General features: G+C 51.3%; 5 protein-coding genes across 5 annotated transcripts; 2 read left to right on the plus strand and 3 right to left on the minus strand.

The window, feature by feature from the left end:
• Positions 1-158: 158 nt before the first annotated feature.
• Positions 159-4044, minus strand: ALTATR162_LOCUS2716 (uncharacterized protein; the record flags this gene model as incomplete). The annotated part of the gene is made up of 5 exons (XM_043310322.1): positions 159-1566; positions 3293-3566; positions 3638-3843; positions 3896-3912; positions 3973-4044. 5 exons carry the CDS (start codon positions 4042-4044, stop codon positions 159-161), a joined length of 1977 nt encoding a protein of 658 aa, XP_043166257.1.
• A 262-nt stretch (positions 4045-4306) lies between these two features.
• Positions 4307-8832, plus strand: ALTATR162_LOCUS2717 (uncharacterized protein; the record flags this gene model as incomplete). Its single annotated transcript, XM_043310323.1, has 3 exons — positions 4307-4712; positions 4768-8268; positions 8339-8832. 3 exons carry the CDS (start codon positions 4307-4309, stop codon positions 8830-8832), a joined length of 4401 nt encoding a protein of 1466 aa, XP_043166258.1.
• Positions 8833-11372: 2540 nt separating this feature from the next.
• ALTATR162_LOCUS2718 (uncharacterized protein) lies at positions 11373-15478 on the minus strand (the record flags this gene model as incomplete). Its single annotated transcript, XM_043310324.1, has 5 exons — positions 11373-11930; positions 11981-12160; positions 12210-12397; positions 12446-12728; positions 12779-15478. The coding sequence occupies 5 exons, from the start codon at positions 15476-15478 to the stop codon at positions 11373-11375; spliced, it is 3909 nt and encodes a 1302-aa protein (XP_043166259.1).
• A 458-nt stretch (positions 15479-15936) lies between these two features.
• Positions 15937-16793, minus strand: ALTATR162_LOCUS2719 (uncharacterized protein; the record flags this gene model as incomplete). The annotated part of the gene is made up of 2 exons (XM_043310325.1): positions 15937-16440; positions 16488-16793. The coding sequence occupies 2 exons, from the start codon at positions 16791-16793 to the stop codon at positions 15937-15939; spliced, it is 810 nt and encodes a 269-aa protein (XP_043166260.1).
• A 367-nt stretch (positions 16794-17160) lies between these two features.
• ALTATR162_LOCUS2720 (uncharacterized protein) lies at positions 17161-19368 on the plus strand (the record flags this gene model as incomplete). Its single annotated transcript, XM_043310326.1, has 7 exons — positions 17161-17385; positions 17438-17516; positions 17562-17680; positions 17728-18339; positions 18390-18542; positions 18644-18957; positions 19014-19368. 7 exons carry the CDS (start codon positions 17161-17163, stop codon positions 19366-19368), a joined length of 1857 nt encoding a protein of 618 aa, XP_043166261.1.
• Positions 19369-21358: the final 1990 nt, after the last annotated feature.

A 21358-nucleotide genomic window follows, 5' to 3' on the forward strand; every position in this document is an offset into this window, starting at 1 on the left:
GTGAGAGAACTCGATGAGAATCATCAGGCGCAACTAGCCTCGAACATCGAAAGGCAAGGTCAAGCATCGCACTCTCGGAGGGATGATCGATTTAAATGACGCCGGCACGGACGCGGAAACGGACATCGAAGACGAAGACGAAAACAGAAATGATTTGACTAGTTCAGAGCCAACCCCTTCAACACGTTCTCCTGCCCAAATTCCTGCATCTTAAACTTGCTAATCCAATCATCTCTATTAACATACCCACCACAAATCCTCCTCTTCCCCGTAAAGCTACTTCGGCCATGTAGCACTCGCCAGTTATCAAAGATCAAAACCCTCCCAGGTACAAGCTGTTCCCAATACTCATTCTCCTTCTTCTTGAGAATCGCGTCGAATTTGCGGGCTGCATCATACCACGTTTCGACCTGATCTATAGGTAATTCGATCGAGGCTCTATCGGAAGAATTCCACCTTACACGCAGTAGATCCCCTGTAGCAGAGTCGTGTTCCAGAACGGGAAAGCCGCGGTAGGGCTGGATTGATATACCCTCGTTGCCTGACGCGTGGGTGTGGACGTTCACCGTGGATAGAATCTCATACGCTTTACGATCTGTTTGGTTCAACTCTTCAGCTGCTTTGAAGCCGTCGACAAGCAGGGATGCGCCGCCTTCCCCGTCGGTATGCGAGAGTAGGTGGAAGGCTTGCAGGCCCGCTGGGTCGGAGAAGTAAGTTGTATCTGTGTGGGCTTCTAGGGCGATGTTGGTATATGCTGTATCCTTTGATGCTAGGTCGGCTGTAAAGTCGTAAAAACCGCCATAGTGCGTTTCCCGTATGAAGGAGATGCGTTCTAGAAGTTCCTTTGTGTCGTTGGGGTCTTCAAAGGGTGTTTCGTCGACGTAGCAGAAGCCCCATTTGCGTAAGTTTTTCAGGAGGCGGATGGTGTCTTTTCTCATTACGATATGGTTTGGGACTTTTGGTGGGTTCGAGGCGATTGATGAGTCCCAGAGTTCGATTGGTACCAGACCCTGGCGCTGGATGGCCTTGTAGTCTTCGTTGGAGGTGATTTGGGCTAGGAAATTACGTGGGTATTTGCTTTCATGCCCATCGCTCCATTCAATTCTGAAAGCTTTATGCTCTCCGCTACCCTCGACAGAGTGTGACTTGATTGTAATATCTTTGGGAATAGAAAACGTATCGAGAAGTCGTTGCTTGGTGGCGTTGTGCATACAAGTTCCGCATTGGCAGTTATCCCGCAACCAGATATTCGGGATCGGGGTCTCGCCGACGAAGAGCTTATTCTCATGGATCTCGGGGCGAGGAGTGTTGTAGGAGGGCTGAGTTCCAATTCGCACTCTGTATGGGCCTTTCAACCATCTATTGAGGATACGCTGGCGACCATAGATCTGGTTGAGCTCATAGCCTAGCTTACGAGTGAGCTTGCTCATTTCCTTGGCTTTGTTCATATTCTCTACACCAAGGTAGGCGTTGAGTTGACGTGTGAGGGGTCTGAGCTCTTTAACCTTCTCTTGCTGTGGAACCTCGGTTTGTGCGTCATGTTGAGTGCCTTGCTCTTCAGTCGTGCTAGTGGCAGATGATGAATTTAGACGGATTGAAGCCTAGTGGTCTGCTTAACTACTTGAACAATTTCAAGTTTGTGCCTGAACCGACCTTTGTGTACGATGGATGAAGCGTGGTACGTCGGGCGACATTTGGAACATGAACGCACCGAAGTGCTCTTACCGTGAACATGACATGCGATTGTCGAGTCGGAACAACGTAGGATTCAACTCGCGGCACAGGAGCTTTGTAATTAGACTCAATAGCTTCTAGTGCAACAAAAGAATATGGCGATTTGCGGGTGCTGGTGAAGAAGCTCGGATGCCAGGAGCAAGGGTACTTAGGTATGCCTTCCAAGCGCCGAACGCGACCTCGGATGCGTGAGCCACAAGTCTCATACGAAAGCGCTCTGTTGCGGGAAGCCCAGGGCTTTCGAACTATACTAGATTTGGACTAGTGATCAAAGCTTATGGTCCATGAACGTCGTACAGCGACAAGAAGACCAAAAGTCCAAGATGAAAAAAGGCAAAAAGAGACAAAAAGTGCAAAAAGGAAAGACGGTAAGAAAGTCAAAAAGAACGACACCTGTGGGACTCGAACCCACAATCTTTGCCACCGGAAAGCAACGCCTTACCATTAGGCCAAGGTGCCTCTATTCTAGAGGACTGAATGTAGATTCACGAGATTAGGTAAAATATATCCTCATAGTCATGAGCAGCACATTCCTAGAGCTTGGCTGTCAGCTGCGAAACGTGAGTCCTATAAACACCCCGCGCAGGACATGACAATCACCCTGGAGCAATCACCCTGGCAATTGCTACCCAATGCACCTACCCGGTAGGGTAAGATTACGGCTCGCAAGTCGTCTCCTAGCTTGTTGAATCGGGTGATCCGCTTGTCTCGCTCGGCTGCGGTCAAGGCGCTGTGGAAGGTAAGAGTGCGGAATCCGATCAAATTCAGCGTTAGATCCCATCACTATGCTAAGAGAGGGTTCTCCTCGGTGATGAGGAGCTTTCCTCGCTTTCTGTCTCTTACGTGCATTAGTACCTTATACACAAGACCTCTTAACATAGGCGAACCCTCTATTATGAAAGTGGCGTAGCCGGCGACGGTCTTTGGGGCGAGTTGGTGGCTTGCTCGGCACATGAACCTCACATTGTCAAAAGCAGTCCACCCGTGGAGCCGATGCTCGTCGAGTATCTTCACGAGCGTGTTGGCGTCGAGCTCTTGGCACACAAGCTCTTCCCTCTTACCTACTACATAAAGCGCAGCAAAGTAACATATAAAATTTGTAGATATTCTAGAAGTCTACAATGATGTTAAGCTTTAAAGCTTTTCTTGTAATAGGCTATCGTCCTGCGTCATGCCTTCGGAGCCTCCAAGTCGGAAGCTCTGCATGTTGGTATCTCCGAAGTCCACATTGTCATAGTAGAAGAGACTGGTGCCGCTGGCCTTGTGGAAGGCAATGTTCTTGGCCTTTTATGTGATGTAGTGTCGCCGAACTTCTATGATATCAATGTAGGAAACCGTGAAGACAGTGTATACCTTTGGGCTGCAGTACACCCTCATATGGGAATTGTAGATCCACCTGACAGATAGAAAGTGTCGTGGTCGGCGCTGGGTGTTGCTGTATAGTTGCAAATATCATCTGGTAAAGTCAAAGAATAGTGCACTCAGAACGTGATGTTTGACCTATCGGAACTTATGTACATCCGCCTATACAAAGGAAACTGCTGTCCCAACGTTTTACCGGCCCTGACCTCTCTCCTGCTCCAGCTCCAACTCGGCCTGGCGGTAGTACTTGGCCGTGTCCACACCGTGGTAAGGATGGTTGACAAAGTTTGGCCATGTAAGAACATGTGCAAATGTGGCAGCATAACGCGAGTTCCTGTGTGCAACACCCTGCATGTACTCGGTCATCTCGGTGGTTCCGTACAGAGGCTCGCCCTTCTTGACCTTGTCGACCATTTCCCGCATGTCCATTTCGACTTCGCGGCGGTTTTCACGGGCGCCGTAGAAGCGCACTGTTGAGTATGTTAGTATCTGGTCCTATGCCTGCCCTGTGTGTTTGGGTGGTTGGAAGTGCTGCACATACTGCATGACCTCGAGTAGGCGAAAAGGAAGGCTCCGCTAACACCGACGGCACCGCTCAATCGCATAATGGGAGCGAAACCGCCCTTGCCGACCATGGAGGGCGAGACCTTCTCCCAGTATAGCATCAGTCCAGGGCTCAAGGCTCCGAGCGCGGCACCGTAGGCCCAGTCCGAAGGGCGGGTATACCGCATGACTCGATTAAAGTGTCTTCGTCTATAGTCAGTATGCGCATGCATTGGATATCGTAGGGGGAGCGTACGGGTCATTGTCGATGAGCTGCCCATGAATTAGCTACCACCACCCATTGCGCGTGGATTGTCTCGGCAATTGACTTACAGGATACTCTCCAGTGGGGATCTTGTCCGGCACAACAGCCTGGTGCCTGACAGCGGCGTCCTGCGAAGACATGTTGGTGTTGACTTGTCTCTGCTACTGCGGAGATATGTCTGGGCGTTGTTCGCGAAGTGAGGTTCGAACGGCGGTACGGCAAGTGCCGCATGCGGGCTTTGGCCTTGCTAGTGCGCTCTGAGCTTCCGCGCGCCGACGCCATTGCAACTACTTTTATTTCCTTGGCGCGTCACACCCCATCACCCATTCTCGGTTTACTTGTTGCGACAACAATGCGCGCGGTCCCCTTTACGTGCGCACTACAACGACGACAATTGCGAACATGGCTATGAAAGGTGACGATATGGAGGATATCAAGCCTACGGGCTTGGAAACGCAGAATGACATTGACGGCGCGTCCGCTGCGCATGCGACCGATTCGTCAAACGTACACGCCCGCCCTACCGTCGCCGACTTGCATGGAGAGAATCACTTCGCGCAGGTAGCGAGGAAGAACTGGCTTGCCGCCAAGAAGACACCTAAAGTGCGGCCGGAAGTGGTGAAGAAAGAGCTATGGGATGAGCTGGAGAATGCCGACTTCGCATACTCGTCGCTTTTAATTCTGGAGAACCTGCAGCTTCTGGAGAGATATTTGTGGCCTGGCTTCACCGAAGATGCATCGAATTACCACGTCCTGCTGGTGGCGCTCATGGTTAATGTCAAGAGGAGGGAGAATCTGACATCCTGGGGTGAGTTGCTATTTGTAACAGCTGGTATTGGATAACATGTACTGACTCTGCCTAGATCATTTCGCTGGCAAACCCGCCGAATTCTCCTCCTTCTTCCGCCGCATACTATCCATGACCGTAGACCCGTCGCAACCGAGCAAGATCCGGACACAGCTTATATCCTTCGTCATCGGCGCCTTCCAATCGTTAGACAGCGGTCTTGTGCGAAAAGAGTGCGCACCTCTTGTCGGCATATCGATATGGCAAAATCTCCATTCGGAAGCCGTGCGCGAACAATACTTTGAGGAACACAGCATGTTGCGCAAGGCATGGAGAGCCGCGTCCAAGCGGTTCGATGCTGGCGATGAAGTGCTGCAGGCGAGGTTACGGTTCGAGCGGTCATGGATCTACACACTCCTGCTGGATTTTATCGACCGGCTATACAACAGCACCGTCAGGGAAGAGGCTAGGGACAACATGGCCTACTGCGAGCGCTTCATGGAATTTCTGATAGACCTGCAGAGCCAGCTGCCAACAAGGAGATATGTCAATACGCTGCTGCAGGACTTGAACATGCTGCCAGCTATTCGATTGTCGCCCATGTATACAGACGAGGATAACGGCCTTTTCCGGGACCTCTTCGACTTGCTGAGTCATTTCACCAACTTCCCCATCGAAGACCAAACAGGCAGGCAACTGTCGAAGCTGGAGTACGACCAACAGCATTACGACATTCTGGCAAAGTTGCAGCGAACAGGTTACGCTGCTTTTCAAGAGAAGCTTCAGTTGATGGCTCTGGCAAACTACAGCAGCATTGGAAACCGGGAAGAGTTGGACGGCCATCTGCGCACACTGAGCGATAGTGAGCTCATGGAGCTCTGCTCTCTCATGGGCCTACGGACAGAGTACCCCACCACAACCTACCTGGTGCGAGACCGAGCTTTCTATATGGAAACCCTGATTGCCCTTGTCGAACAGCGCCCTACCTTCAAAGACAACGTTCGCGAGATGCCAGTATTGCCAACTGAGAAGGTTCTCTATGAGACCACCTTCCTGCGAAACGAGTCCTACGACGGATCAAGACCGCTCGCTATACCTAAGCTGAACCTTCAGTACCTGACCATGGGCGATTTCTTGTGGAGGTCCTTCATTCTGTACCGCGCTGAATCTTTCTATGGTATCCGGAAGGACATGGAGGACGTAGTCAAGCGCATAAAACCCAAGGGTAGAGGCGTCAACACTAAGTTTGGGGGTGTGTCCAAGATGTCACTGCCTATCATGAAGCCTGCTATCGTCGACGTAGCGCCGTCCAAGGTCGGCGAGGAGCATCCTGCGTACGTTCGTGCAGAAATTATATTAGATGTCAGTCGTCTCCAATACCCAGTGCGAAGGGACTGGGAACAGCTCAGACCGGATGATGTAGTCTTCCTTCTTGCTGTCGAGGGTAAAGATGACATGCCCATGCGCAACGGTCACCGCGAAGATGTCACCACTGGCGAGCAGCTCGGCCTGCACCGGATGAGATGCGCCCAGGTGGTTCAAGTTCTGGACGACAAAGGACGGCCTCTACGCGAATCAGCCCGTGACGATGGCTTTGGACCTCGGGTACGCCAACGACGGCTCCTTGTCAACATAGACGCGAAGCAATACAAGATCGACATGGACAAAACTGCCGAAGGAAGGCCCAATGTTTACGAGCACATCAACCTCATTGTCCGTCGGAAAGGACGGGAGAACAACTTCTTACCCATCCTTGAGTCCATCAAGCGCCTGACGCTCTCGGACATCCCAGCACCATCCTGGCTCCAGGAGGTCTTCCTAGGATACGGTGATCCTGCATCCGCAACATACAAGCGCCTTCCCAATCGACTGAACAAGATAGACTTCCGCGATACCTTTTTGGACTGGCAGCACCTGATTGAGTCTATGCCTGGCAAGTCCATCGAACCCCACGAGGAAGCGCAGACATCCTTTGGACCACCATACGTAGTGGAGTACGCTGCTGCAGCCGAACCAAAAATCGCACCTCCTCGAGCGTCCAAAAAGCGGCGTCGTGACCAGGTTGAAGTTGCACAACCTCTGCATGAGTCGCTTCACGTATCCTCGTACAAACCACCGAACATGGGGCCATACCCTGCAGACGCGCCGAAGCTGAATGCGGTCAGATTTACGCCAGCCCAAATTGAAGCCATCACTTCTGGAACCCAACCTGGTCTCACGGTGGTGCTCGGACCCCCGGGTACCGGCAAGACGGACGTTGCGACCCAGATTATATCCAATATATATCACAACTTCCCGGACCAGCGGACTTTGCTCGTCGCGCACAGCAATCAGGCGCTTAACCAGCTCTTCCAGAAGATTGTGGCGCTTGACATTGATGAGCGTCACCTTTTGCGCTTGGGTCATGGTGAGGAGGATCTGGAGACTGATGTGAGCTACAGCAAGCACGGACGTGTGGAGTCGTTCCTCGAGAGAGGACAGTACTACCTGTCTGAAGTTGATCGTCTGGCAAAGAACTTTGGTGCACCTGGTGCTCATGGTAGCTCGTGCGAGACAGCAGACTATTTCAATCTTGTCTACGTGAAGCCAGCATGGACGCAATACTGGGACAGCGTTTCCTCCTCTGACACCAGCGTCGAGCAGATAATCACCGAGTTCCCCTTCAGGGACTACTTCTCCAGCGCACCGCAACCTCTCTTCCCCCAAGCCGCAGACCGCGAACAAATCCTTGAAATCGCACAAGGTTGCTACCGCCATGTCGAGAAGATCTTCACCGAGCTTGAGGACATCCGCCCCTTCGAGATCCTGCGCAACCCACGTGATAAAGCAAACTACTTGCTCGTAAAAGAAGCTCGTATCATCGCCATGACATCAACCCACGCTGCGATGCGGCGCCAAGAGATAGCCGGATTAGGTTTCCACTACGACAACGTGATAATGGAAGAAGCGGCTCAAATTACCGAGATAGAAAACTTCATTCCTCTCGCTTTGCAGAACCCGCGGGAACAGGAGGGCGAACGAGAACTCCCGCTCCAGCGTATTGTTCTAGTCGGCGACCACCTTCAAAATTCGCCGGTAATACAGAACCTCGCTTTCCGTCAGTACGCAAACCTAGAGCAATCTTTGTTCCAGAGGCTTGTGAGATTGGGTGTACCGACCATCATGCTCGATCAGCAAGGTCGTGCCCGGCCTTCCATCGCAGAGCTGTATAAGTGGCGGTACCCCTCATTATCGAATCTACCGGCGGTGCTTAGCAAACCCGAGTTTCAAGTCGCCAACCCAGGTTTTAAGCACGAGTACCAGTTCATCGATGTTCAGGACTACAAAGGCAAAGGTGAAGATCAACCCACACCGCACTGGATGATTAATCTGGGAGAGGCGGAGTATGCGGTTGCGCTATTTATGTACATGCGATTACTCGGGTACCCGGCGCACAAAATCTCCATACTTACCACCTACGCTGGCCAGAGATCGTTGATAAATGATGTTCTGGGGCACAAGTGCAAGAACAACCCGCTTTTTGGCAGACCGAGGATTGTGGCGACGGTGGATAAGTATCAGGGAGAGCAGAATGACTGTGAGTTTTTATCCCCTTTCCCCCTTGGCAGGTCTATTTTTTATGGGTGGCTAATGTGTTTTACAAATAGATGTCATCCTCTCCCTCGTGCGTACCCGCGCCATCGGCTACCTCCGCGATATCCGTCGCCTCACCGTTGCCCTCTCGCGCGCACGTCTGGGTCTTTACATTCTTGGCCGCCGCTCCGTTTTCGAATCTTGCTTTGAGCTTAAACCCGCGTTCGATATCTTGCTTCAGCGGCCTGATAAACTGGCGCTCGTTACGGACGAAATGTTCGGTGAGACGCAACGCCCAGTTGAGCAGGCGCATGCTGTGCAAGGTGAGGCGGTCATGGAAGACGTGGAACACCTGGGTAAATATGTTTATGAGATGACCAAGGCGAAGGTGGAGGTTATGAAAGCAAATGGGGGCGTTATGCCCACGCGGGAGATTACCATGGGGGAAGCCAACGGTAATAGTGGGGGGAAGGAGGATGAGGAGGAGGATGATGATCGACCGGAAAACGTACTCATCCCCGAAGAAGTGCCCGAAGATTTTGAAGATGAGGACGAGGTTGCGGTTTAAGTGTGATTTTGAAAGAATCGTCGTGGTGGTGTGGGGTGGTGTAGGATTGCATTGAAAAAGGCGTAATGTGTACATGTTAGTTGCTTTCAAAGGTCTTTTTTATTTATTTTTAACCGTTCATGTAGAACTAGGAAAGATGAAGATACCAGCTGGATACATGTCCGCAGTGGCATTGGCATATGTGTTCTCTCTCCCTGTCCTCGATTTTGCTTGGTTGTGTAGTGGCTGTGGAGGACAACGAGAAACTTTCGATGCGTAATTCGTCGGCATTGAACCGTTTCGCGCAGAAGAACGACATCAGATGATCGCGCACCATTTTTCAGAGGCGTAAAGAGTACTAGGAGGAAAAGTTAGGCTATTCACAGTGAGTATGTGGGTTTTGGAGAAGAAGATTTTGTAATTCGGAGAAATGCTCCCATGCAGAACAGTAACATAGCCCACGTTCGTAGGCTTTTCGAATGTGGCTTTGGGCCACGGTAGACAGGAGGGAAGCCTCAGTCTTGTGGACTTGAGCTCATTTTCTTTTCTTTTCTTATTGGTAGTAAAAAGGAGATGGATATATAGAAAAAGAGAAGGTTGGGAAGCAAGAGATTATTTATACACAGTGAGACGCCGTCTTCATTCATGAAAAATGTCCTTTCTTGTTTCAGAGGTACCTTTCAAATTCCGTAGATAGATTGAGAAAGGCGCGCAGAATCATGGGTTCAAGGCTTGACATTTTTGTGAAATAATAAAAGGTTTTGGCGCGCAGATGGCAACATGGAGTCTTGGACCCAGGGTTTGGAGTCCAAATTTGAAGAAAGAAAGACAGGCTCGATCTCATGGTCCCATGCTGATGTCATTTTGGAGAACAAAAAGAAGTTTGTAGGTATAGGAGAAGAGTAGAGGGCGACGCAAGTAGTCATTTATACACACGTCTCCGTACCACCAGCTAGCGCGGGAGCTGTTAAACGGAGTATCTTGAAGAAAGACGGAGCGCAGGAAGGTAACATAGATCTTGTGTCTGAGGCTTTCAGTTTTGAGTCCGAAGACAGGAAGGAAGACTTGGTCTCATGTAATCTTTTTTGAGATACTTTTGAAGAACAAGAAGACAGGTGTAGGTGAATAAAAGGAGTAGACAACGAAGAAAGCAGCTGTTTATATACGCATCTCTCAGTTGATAGCGAGCACAGAACTTCTCACATCACGAAGAATACCGTCGTGTTCCAACGCTGAAGCTGATGTAACGCTTCACACACCACGAACATGGTATGTCGCTGTATTCTTTTGTTGTATGAGCTGCGTGATATCGCAGTCCGGCAAGCCGTAGTTTCATCAATATGATTGATTCGTTTCTGAGACCGCTGGAAAAGTGCTCGGGACCATAGACAGCTTCGAGTCTGTTTTGAGACTAAGGAAGAACGTCCGATCATGAGCACTTTGCATGTCGGGCCTTTTAAGAACTAGATGGTGTGACGTAGAAGAGAAAAGTAATATCCAGCGATACGACATTTTATATGTGAGAGCTAGGCGCTGCCAAAAGATAAGATGGCCTTCTTGCTCACCAATGAAGATAAAGACTGGCGAACGGTGTTATTGCTTTTTGAGATCCTTTCGGAAAACAGGCATACGCAATATCCGTGCATTTGAGCCGCTCTAGACCACGAAAACATGTAAGGCTGGAGATAGTATTTGATTTTGAGAAAAGGCGCGGAGAACAGCCTCACGCATCCCACTCTAGTTCTGTGGTTTTGATACATAGTAAAGAAGGTTGTAGGTGAAGAGTAGAAGTGACCGGTCGTACTTTATATAGATAGTAGTCTGGTCTCCAGCAAAACATGTCCTTATCACTGCAGACTTTGAAGCACAAGAACATAATATGGCTGTGAGTATGTTTTGGTGTTTAAGTGGGAAAGCGCGAGGGGCCGACAAGCACATCGACTTTGTGTCCTAAGGTTCTGAAACATAAGCAGAAGTTGTGTGGATGATGAGTAGAAGCGGCCTGACGCTGTGCTTTCATAGGTAGTAGTCCTACTTTCTGAAAACGTATGGTAATGCCAACTGTTTTTGAGGTATTTGGAACTGATATCGGAACTAATAGTTGGACTTATAGCTTTTGTTAGGGTGGACGAAGACAATAGGACCTTTGTTCCAGATTTTAAGTTATGCACAGGTATGTAGTCGTCCAAAAATTTTGTCCTTTGTTGCAATGGTAGATACTCATCATAGCTAAGCCCACAACTATCTACCCCGCATGCAGTCGCGTCCGACAATGCAGTTGCCCAATTCTTAATGTTTATGCCACGCCCAAAGACACGACTAAAAGACGGAGTATGAAACCGATAAGCGAAAGCCGGTCGATCCCAATGTCCAGATGGCGTGACTCGCGCAACAAAATGTCCTGAGGCCCCACATCCTTCCGTCGAAACTGCTGGCACTTGAAACACATTACCCCACCCAACCCAAGGACCAGGATAGATCGTCTTGTTCTGGAACATTAACATGGTACGATCACAGATACAAGCTTGCGCAGTTGCAAATGTCCCTGTTTCAAACGCTTGTCAGTTTTCATCCCAGCAATCCCAAACACCAGAGCGTAACCCGCCGGCGCGGATACGGAACACAAGAGAAACTAATGGGTAGAGCACATACCGTTTGATGAGTTCCTGACACGTCCCCATTTTCTGGAACAGAGTCGGGTCGCCGATAATCCGAGCGGCGTTCTTGACTTCGCGACACGTCTCGTCTAGCCGGGTGATGACGCGGACAATAGTGCCTTCCATGACATCTGTCAGGTCTGTTATGCGATTAAATGACATGCCTCGTGCCCACTCATACACCACCTCGACCATGCCGAAGCGGGGTTTGCTGACAAAGTCATTCGAGTCATCTGCGGAGAGGATGACTTGGTGCAGGGTTTGGATCTTGTTGACCTTCTCAGAGATCTCAACAATCTTTGCGACACCACGTTCCAGATTCGCTGTTAGCGTAGGCTCTACGTCGGTCTTCTCTTGGAAGACAAAGGCCGAGAGTAGTGCGACAATTTCTTCCGGTTCGTACTCGGCGAGGACGTTCTCCAAAACCAGCTCGGTAAGGACCAGCTCGTCTGCGGAGTGGATCTGAAAGCTGTCAGTGAATGGATGGACCTGGTCGAGAATGCCAAGCATACCTCGCAGGCTACCTTGCCCTTGAGCTCTACGCGAGAACCTTCGTCAATAAAGCCGAGATCCTTGAGTACGTGTATGCGCTGTTCATAGTCAGGGAGAAGCTGTAAATTCTGATCTGACATGAGCTGGCGGAGAGCAAGGATGTTTTCTTTAATGAGCCACTGATCGTGCTCCTGGGTGAACTATGACAGTTAGCTTAGGTTGAGATCACAGCCATGCACAAACACGTACGTGTTTCAAGAAGTCTGGACACTTCAGGCATTCTTTGCTAACCGCATTCTGTCCCTCTTTGACGCGGGCTTCCGCCAATTCGCGGAACTTGAGGCTCTTGATGCGGCTGTAATCGTACTCATCCCAGTCTTCGTAGTCCCAAGATCCACACAAAGGTAGGAACTGATCTTGGGCCAACTTCAGCGTGTCTGGCATGGCTGTTAGCGCTGGACCCAAACCGTTGCACTCACACTCACCCTTAGACTTGGACCGACCCAGGTTCTGGACAGACTCAGGAACATCGATAATGGTCTTGGTAAAACACTCGATGTCGTTCAGGGGTACGTAGGCTGTCTTCAGGATCAAATCCTTGGGGTTATTCGGTAGCTTGCGGAACAACTTCGCAAAAGGACCGAGATATGGCAGAAGGTCGTCAGGCTTGCGATCCTGGTGCTGCGCCACTTCCAAGACTTTGACGGTGGGCTCGTTGCCTTTGCTAGTGCCATCTTGCATCAGCATACCTGCTGTGCGTTTGTTGTCCTGATTGCGTTAGTAATAAGTCAATCCAAGAGTGGAAGTCTGCGGCGTACCTTCTTGTAGACAACCAACCTATTTTTGGCCAGGGCTCGTCGTCCGATAGGGTTGATGAGTAAACTCAAATGCATCTCGTTGGTCAGTCTCTTGTAGTCCTCGCAAGACTGGTGGCAGGCCTCTAAGTCGATGTCACAGATGTCACAAGGCTCGCGCTTGATTTTCTCCAACTCAGCTTCTGAGACTTTGACTTTGCCTTGATGTTCTGGCAGCAACGCTTGGGTGGCGTTCTCACTGAAACTTCGTTTGATCATCTCTTCAATCTTCAGAGCTTCTACACGTAGAAGGTTCAGCATCATGTTGTATGTAAGGCGGAACTGTGATCTGAGCTTCGTCGGTTCTCCGAGCATCATCTGACGGAGTCTGGCTGCTGGCGGTGCTTCATCGGCTCCGGGCGCACAGATAATGACAGTACCAACTGTGTCCAGTCCTCGTCGTCCTGCGCGGCCGGCCATCTGAGTGTACTCGCCAGGGAGCAAGTCCCGGAACTCGCGCCCATCGTGTTTGCGGAAGCCAGAGAATACAACGGTCCTGGTGGGGAGGTTGAGACCCATGGCGAAAGTCTCCGTAGCAAAGAGGACCTTGACAAGTGTCTTGGCGAAAAGGATCTCTACAACCTCTTTGACGATAGGCAACATGCCGCCGTGATGGACGGCAATGCCTCGACTAAGCAGCTCCCTCAGACGCTTAATCTGGGGAAGTTCACGGTCTTCTTTACTCAGCCTAGCCAGTGACTTCTCGATGGTCATGTGTATCGCGCTCTTTTCTGCAGCGTTACAGTAATCGATGTTCGAAAGCGCCTCGGCATTTTCCTCACATCGCTTCTTGGAAAAGACGAATATACAAGCAGGCAAAAGATCTTTGCTCCGGAGATGCTGTATGAGGTGGACCCAGATGTTTCGATCTTGCGCGGCTGTGGTTCGGCCTCCACCGCGGCCCGTCCTTGCAATGTTACCACGGCCCCTAGTAGCTGGAGGTCCTCCACCACGGGGCGCTCCTCTACCGCCACCCGGTTGACCTCTTCCACGTTGATTCTGGCCCCCTCTAGCAGGTGGACCTCCACGACCGCCACCGCCTCTACCAGTTTGAGTGTCATTTGCAGGAGGTGCCTTGACCTTGTCTTTTCCGGACAAGATATCATTCGCGTCTTTCCAACCATTGTCGATAAACTTTTTGTCTGCTGTGACAATTTTGTGGATGCCTTTCCCAGCCCAGAGATAATGTTCGAGAGGAATTGGACGCTTCGGGGTAGAGATAACGTAGATGTCTTTCTTCTTCGTTCGACCCACCCAGGACGCGAACTCGTAGGTGTTGGGGACAGTGGCGGATAGTAGAATGAGCGTCACATGCTCCGGCAGCATGATGATGACCTCTTCCCAGACAACACCTCGCTCCAGATCATTGACGTAATGTACTTCATCAAAAATGACAAACTCTACGTCTCTGATCAGATCTGCTCCCCGGTACAGCATACTTCTGAGAATCTCGGTAGTCATGATAAGACAGCTAGCTTCGGGCCTGATTTGCACATCTCCCGTAAGAATGCCCACATCATCAAATGTTTGGCGGAAATCGCGGAACTTTTGATTACTGAGAGCTTTGATAGGAGAGGTGTAGATTGCTTTCGTCATATGCTTCGCAGCAAGTGCGATCGCATACTCTGCAACCACTGTCTTACCGGCGGACGTATGTGCAGCTACGAACACTGAATCGCCATGCTCAAGATGGTACACTGCCTCTTTCTGGAAGGTATCAAGCTCAAAGGGCCACTCGCGCGCCATATCTGGCACGAGCTCCCGAAAGTTGGTGATATCGCGATTGATGTCGACCATGTGAGCCCACTCTCGTCCACCTTTTCTTCCTGCACTCATAGCGAGCGGACCATGAGGAGCCAATGCAGGGAACTCTACTGGTAACAAGGCATCGATCTCATCGTCTCCAGGTTCCTGGTCGTCATCAGGTACTTCGACGTCTGCGCCGGTCTTGTCTATGGTCTCCTCGTCATCGGCATCGATATCCTTGGCGGGTGCAGACGCCTCTCCTAAGGTGTCCTCCACCTCTTGTGCAGCCTTGGCGTCCGTAGTTGGCTTTTTCTGGAAGTCGAGGCCACGAGTAAAACCGGGTGGTACCTCCAACAAGCCTCCTTCAGCACTGAAGTTGATGACCCTGTCAAGTCCACCACTCCGTTTTCCATTCGCATCCTCTTGCTGTTGGATGACTTCATCTTCAATGGCAGCTACTGCTTCCACGCCATCAAGACCGCCAGGCGCGAAAGGAAAAAAGCCGGCTGCTCCACGTACGAATTCAGCTCTATTGGCAGGCTTCCTCAGAAGAGAAGTGGAGTTTTTCGCTGTTGCTGAATTTGCTGGAACCGTGACTTCTTTGTATCCTGTGACGCGGCCCTCTAGCCCCTCGCGCGTGAAGCGGATGATGGTCCGGGTTTGTGTTGGGGCGATTTGGAACAGGCTGCGATAATTGGTAGGTACATCCCAGCGCTGCTGAAGCTGGTTCAACCACTGCGTGTTGAAAGACTTTGAGGGTGTTAGGAACTCTTGCTCTAGTTCCTTTTTGATGACCTCTTTGGTTTTCCGCTGTCGCTTTGGTGGTCGTTGTTCACCAGCTATGGAGTCTATTCCGTCTTGATCGAGGTTACTGCTGTGTAGCCGCAGCCTTTCCAATTCCCCTGACAAAGCTTCCATATTCGCGGGTTGAGTACGAATTTGGTAGGGTACTATGCCTGTGGGAATGTGGCGCGCCGAGTGAGAAAATGGATGACGTTGTTTGTTTGAGACGCCAAGCCGCATCGAGAAGGACCCACTTCCCCCACTATACACAACGTTCGGTGCTTACACGGTGTTCGATCAACATATCGTACCTGCATATGTATTACGAGGAACATGGATCTTGTCAGAATCTGCATAGCTCCGAGACATGATGAGACACGGGGAGCCGAAGAACTCTGGTTTGTAGATCTTGTCAGCACAAAAGCTGCAGATAGAACATATCAGGGTACGCAAGGGCTATATTGTAGCCAGTCCCAATTGCGAACAACTGTTCATCGTCACTTCGTGACCTAGCGCAATCGCTTGCCTCGTGAATTATTCCCCAACGCCGCGCTATGAACGAACAAAATCAAAATGCTACATCAGGCATCTATTCAATCCCATATGTCGTCCATATCTGCCATTGCCTCCATCTCGTCCGCAAAAGGGTCGTCCTGTGGGGGCATCGGCCGTGTTGGGAGTGTTTTGGGTGCTGTGTAGCTAGGTTGTTCGCTTTCAGCTAACAGAGCATCCAGCTCATCGTCGTCAGGATCACCACTCGCTGTTGGTTCTGCCGCATCTGCTGCTGGATTGCGCGCAGATCCTTCTCGTTCTATTTGGCGACTTATGTCTTCTTGACCGTCGTTCTCTATGCCCTCCATGTTTTCGGCGCTCTGTTGAGGTGGAGTCTTCTCTCGAGCCACGTCATCGTCGTCGTCGTCCAGCCCTGTGTGGCGCCGTGGTTTGCCTTCATCAATCCAATCTTTCCGCATCAGCTGCATGCGCTTTGTGTGTCCGACCTTCTCGATGATGGCTAGAGCATCTGCAAACTTGGCGCGGGGGTAGAGGTCATCGAGCCACAGTTGGTACATGTTCAGCATGCGGGCAATGTCTCCATACTGCGACTGAATTAGTCGGTGAATTTACATCAGCAAGATGAACATACCTCGTGACCCTTCCCTTTGAAGCGAAGACGATCCTTTGAGATCTTGCGTAAGCGGGGAATACCAGGATCCGACAACAATCTTTGATCGTCGAGCTTCGGCGCAGGCTGGCGCTTTTTTGTAATTACAATCTCTTCATCGACGCCCAAGGTGCCAGAATTGTCATTCTTCTTGTTGTTTCGGTACTGTGGCTGCGATGGGTTCTCGGTCGATTGAACGATGGTCTGGGGGTTTGTGATGTCTTTAAGGATGTCATCGAGATCATCATCAGAGTCGTGAGTGCGTGTCTGGAGGCTGGTGTCGGCCATGGCAAGTCTCCTCAGGTTTCGTAGTTGGTGTGGAGGATATTGTGAAATCCAAAGTGAAGAGCGCGACGCGTTTGACGCGTTCAGCCACACGCACGGATATCTTCACTAGCCGCATGTGGCGCAACTTTATCTTTGTTTAGGCAAGGGTCCAGCTCGACTTTCAAAGGCAGCTTCTGTATTCAATCACCACCTTTACTACCCGCATAGATACTACCACAACTAACATCTCTCTGGTTGAATATTGTGTTGCGACTGCAAATTCTCGCCTAGGAATCTGTATTTTGCGACCTTACGGTGGTACAGTTGCCTTCGCGCCAAAGGGTTGTCTGCTCGTGATCGAAGCCCAACGCGCGCCAGGCCTCAAACAATGGCGACGGCTAATGTACTCCCCGCCGACGCGGTAGCTCCAAGACTCGACTACTTATTGCGTCGTGCCCGTGTTGTCAAACAGAGTACCGCTATCGATCCTCCACTCCAGGTTTCCGATCTTGTACCGGAAAGCGAACCTCTTCTCGGTGAGATCGAAGGAGGAAAGGAAGTGCGGACGCTTGCGGTGGAAAGTGCAGCGAAGAGTGTCTTCTATGCCAATCTTGTCAGTTTCGTGCTATCGCATCAACCCCGCGCCAGTTTGCTTACATATTTAGGGTTCCACTCGGATTGAGGAGCCGGCCTTCGTAACCGTATGGAATTTACTCGATATCCTGCAGTATTGTGGAGATAGAGGTAGGATTCTCGTCAGTTTGTCTAAATCCTGACTGACGTTTCCAGACCTTTGCTCTCCGCAGCTCGTACTGTTGCTCATCGAAGAATTGCTTGACAGCCAGTCGATCTCGGGATGTCGCGTGGTATTCAACTTTCTCGAGTCGCGCAGAGAAACTATCATCGCCGTATGTTGTCCCTGCTAATATTGGTGACCCTTCTCACCGCGTCGCAGATCAACTCTAAGAATAAGGACCTTGTTATCCTACGATTATGCAACGAGCTGCTCCGCCGGCTGTCTCGAGCAGAAGACCCAGTCTTCTGTGGCCGTGTTTACATATTCATGTTCCAGAGCTTTCCCTTGGGTGATAAGAGTTCAGTAAATTTGCGCGGAAATTTCCACGTCGAGAATGTGACGACATTCGAGGACTTTTTGAAGGAATCGAAAACGGACGAGGATTCTATGCAAATCGATGCTGGCGGATCCGTTCCTACCCCCAAAGAAGAGTCGACATCAGGGACACCAGTCATTCAAGCTGAAGATTCCGAAAAGAGCAAGGACGCAAAACCTACCACTCTTGACACTGAGACCCTCTACCCTGTATTCTGGTCTCTGCAGCACTCCTTCTCGAACCCACCAAGGCTTTTCGAAGAAGACAATTTCAAACAATTTCAGAAGAGCTTGGAGGCGACGCTAGCCAAGTTCAGGGAGGTGCCAAAAGTCATACAGGCCGGAGATTCAGAGCGGAAGAAGGGACAAAAATCGCGAGAAGGTGACGCCTACGATGCATTCGCCAACTCCTTTAATCCAAAGTACCTCACAAGCCGTGATCTCTTCAAGCTCGAGGTATGCAAGATTGCCACTATCAATCCTGCGCTATGACTGACAATTTCCAGCTGAGTGATCTCGCCTTCCAACGTCACATCCTTGTCCAAGCACTGATACTTATCGACTTTCTGTTGACCCTAACCGAGGGGTCGAAAAGCAAGCCATTCTACCAAAATGCGCAGAAAGCGATGCAGTACAGCTTCACACTCCGCGAGGAAGACGTAAGTTCCCATCGTTTGCCCCGTTTTCTCGCCTCAGTCACGCCCTCGTGCTCGCTTCGTCGTCCACGATCATTATCTTCCCAGCTGACCATAAAGCACAGACCGAGTGGGCATTGGGCATCAAGACTGCCATTGCAAATTACCTGCAGGAAGGCCCAGATGGCAAATTCTACTACCGGATGGTGGATACCGTGCTTTCGCGCGACAAAAACTGGGTGCGATGGAAGATGGAGAACTGCCAGCCATTCACTCGAGACAGAGTGCCCCCAGCAGATTTTCAACAAGCCAAGTCTGGGGCACAGAAAGCTGTCGTTGGTAAGAAAGCCTCGAAACCCATGGGCGTTCCCAGTACCTTGAACTTCCTCTACAACAACGAAGCGGATAAGGGGCTCTCTCAGCTACGACAACGTGACAGGTCAGTTCTCCGCTCGTCCGACTAACACTCGATTTCAGCCTCTGACGTCCAGTCAGGTTCAATGTGCCAAATGCAGAGTCATATGCAAAGAAGGTCAAGATGACCGACTTAGATCTGGAAATGACTGACGCAGAGGAGGAGAAGCGGCAAGCGGGGGAGAAGAAATCTAGCTACGTCTGGCGAGGCCTTCGCCTGGCTTCGAAGACGCAGCTAAGCTGCTTCGATAGGATCGAGCATGGCAAAGGGCTGGAGGCTCTTCAGCCGGCCACCTCTTCCATTGAGGCGACGGGCGTTGACGCTGCACCCACTACTTCGGATGACCAGGGGGTAATTCCGCAGGACGAGCATCAGAGCGTCGAGGAGCAGCGGCCCGACCAGCGTAGTCAAGTGACTGCGGAACCAGCGGCGTAGTGGTAGGGACAGGGGGCAGGTTGTCGCCTGCACCAGCTAGGTGTGAATTATCGATGGCTCTGAGAGACATATGAGCTTTTCCTCATCCGTTATTGTGCAGTATGGGGAGCATTGTGGCGCTTTCCCATCGAATTTATCTCTGCAAGCGAAGAGAACATGGGGTTCTTCTCCCCGAGCCACTCTCAGCGTATCGATAGATCGGAGGTCACCCACAGTCTGAGCGATCGTACAGCCGGTCGCCAACGGCGCCCCTCAATTTGCAACGCCACGACTGGACGTCGGAAGGCTGTGGAGATGAAAGGGCCCTCGTTGATGAATAGAAATCTTCACAATATAGCATCGCGTGGGCATGTACGCCATTCCCGGGTCTTATTCTGATGTAACTCCAACGATGGAGGACTCTGGCTCTCGTCCCTGGTAAGCATGACGGTACTTCCAGGCCTTTGACAGGAAATGCTCTGATTCCAGATGTGCCGTGGTGCGCCGGGGTGGGGCCGTCTTCAGGCTCATTCAGTGTGTTGTCAGCACAAAATCCACCTACGTGGGAGATGCTGCATCCTTCCGAAATGAAGGGACCTGTACTACCTGACACCACCGTTCAGCGCAGTCCGAGGCTTCCAAGGTTCTCTGCTGTAGTCTGGCACGCGGTGGAACCACCTCATCGTGTCATGACAAGTTTGCGAACCACAGCAAGGCCACAGGCCCAGACTGCTGGCAACGGATCGTAATCATATTCAATGCATTATGTTCGCGAGATGGACCGAAGCATGATGAAAAAAGGCAGGCATGTTCTGCCGACAAAGGACAGGCACCCATGCGCTCATCAAACCCACAGAAGTGTTGCGTCCCCCACCAATGGCCCGCCAGAATATCCGCGGTTTCGCTATCGCTTGCTCCTGTCATTTCCACAGCCCGTCCTAATCCGCCGTCCGGGCGGTCTTGGCGTTGTTTTGGAAATCGAACGCGACGCCCTGTTCGGTATTGCGTTTTAGAGATTGCGTAGGCGTTGAAGCATACGTGCTTCTCTTCGTTGCGAAACAAGCCAAACGCTGGCGGTTACCCGCGTGCTTCACAGCCGGACAGCAAAAACAACAACATCCGGTTCAGGCAATGCGGCCGCGCGAGGCGGACAGTGTACATCATTCGTCAATACATCATCCGTCGCGGGCTCTGCGCGCGGTATCGGCTAGAGGTTCATCTGCTTTGGACACGGGCAATGTCGATCACCACGGAACGGCGCAGCATGGGTGGCTTGCGCATCGCCCAATTTTTCCCTGCAGTGCGGCCGAGAGACAGTCGTTGCAGCCTCGTCTTCGGATGCCATTCGCGCGCTCCAGGACAGTTTCAGCGCGCTTGCTTGGACACGCATTTCCAAACACGTTACGATAATCACCGCTGTCACCCAACTACCGACAGCCCACCAGTGTTGCACACAGTCGCACTACAGCGAGAACAGGCTTCGAGAAACAGCGCCTTTCAGCATTTTCCCGGCGCGGGCCGAGCTTTTGGCCGTTAGATCGTTGTCAAGCCCAGCCAGATCGGTTGCTCATTGGTGACCCCCGCTGCTCATTGGCGACGGCGTCATTGCTAGGCGCTCGACTACTCACCACACTTGATCAAGCAGGTGTGCAGCAGGAACACACAAGTAGCTAGACGCGGTTCCTTGGTCCCCGGCAAGCATCATGGGTCACGGCTGAAGGCGACCAAGGTTCGTTGTTCATGCATCTGAGCGGGCGCGATGGGCGGCTCAAACCACTGGCAAGGCTGATGCAGCGCGTTCCTGACGCATACGCAATTTGCGGACCATGGACATTAACATTTGACTTGACAGCTGCCAGAAGATGCACTTGAAAGCCATCGGCCCGGGGCGGATTGGTCCGCCAGAGCACATCGCCGTGTGAAAGTCGTGGTTCGACGACGGTAGCATGGAGTACAGGAGCCTGGCGGCACCAAGTCCGACCTTCACCACCACACCACCATCTCGTCCGCA

Source organism: Alternaria atra (assembly GCF_907166805.1).
Source record: "Alternaria atra isolate CS162 genome assembly, contig: 21, whole genome shotgun sequence".
NCBI lineage: Eukaryota > Fungi > Ascomycota > Dothideomycetes > Pleosporales > Pleosporaceae > Alternaria > Alternaria atra.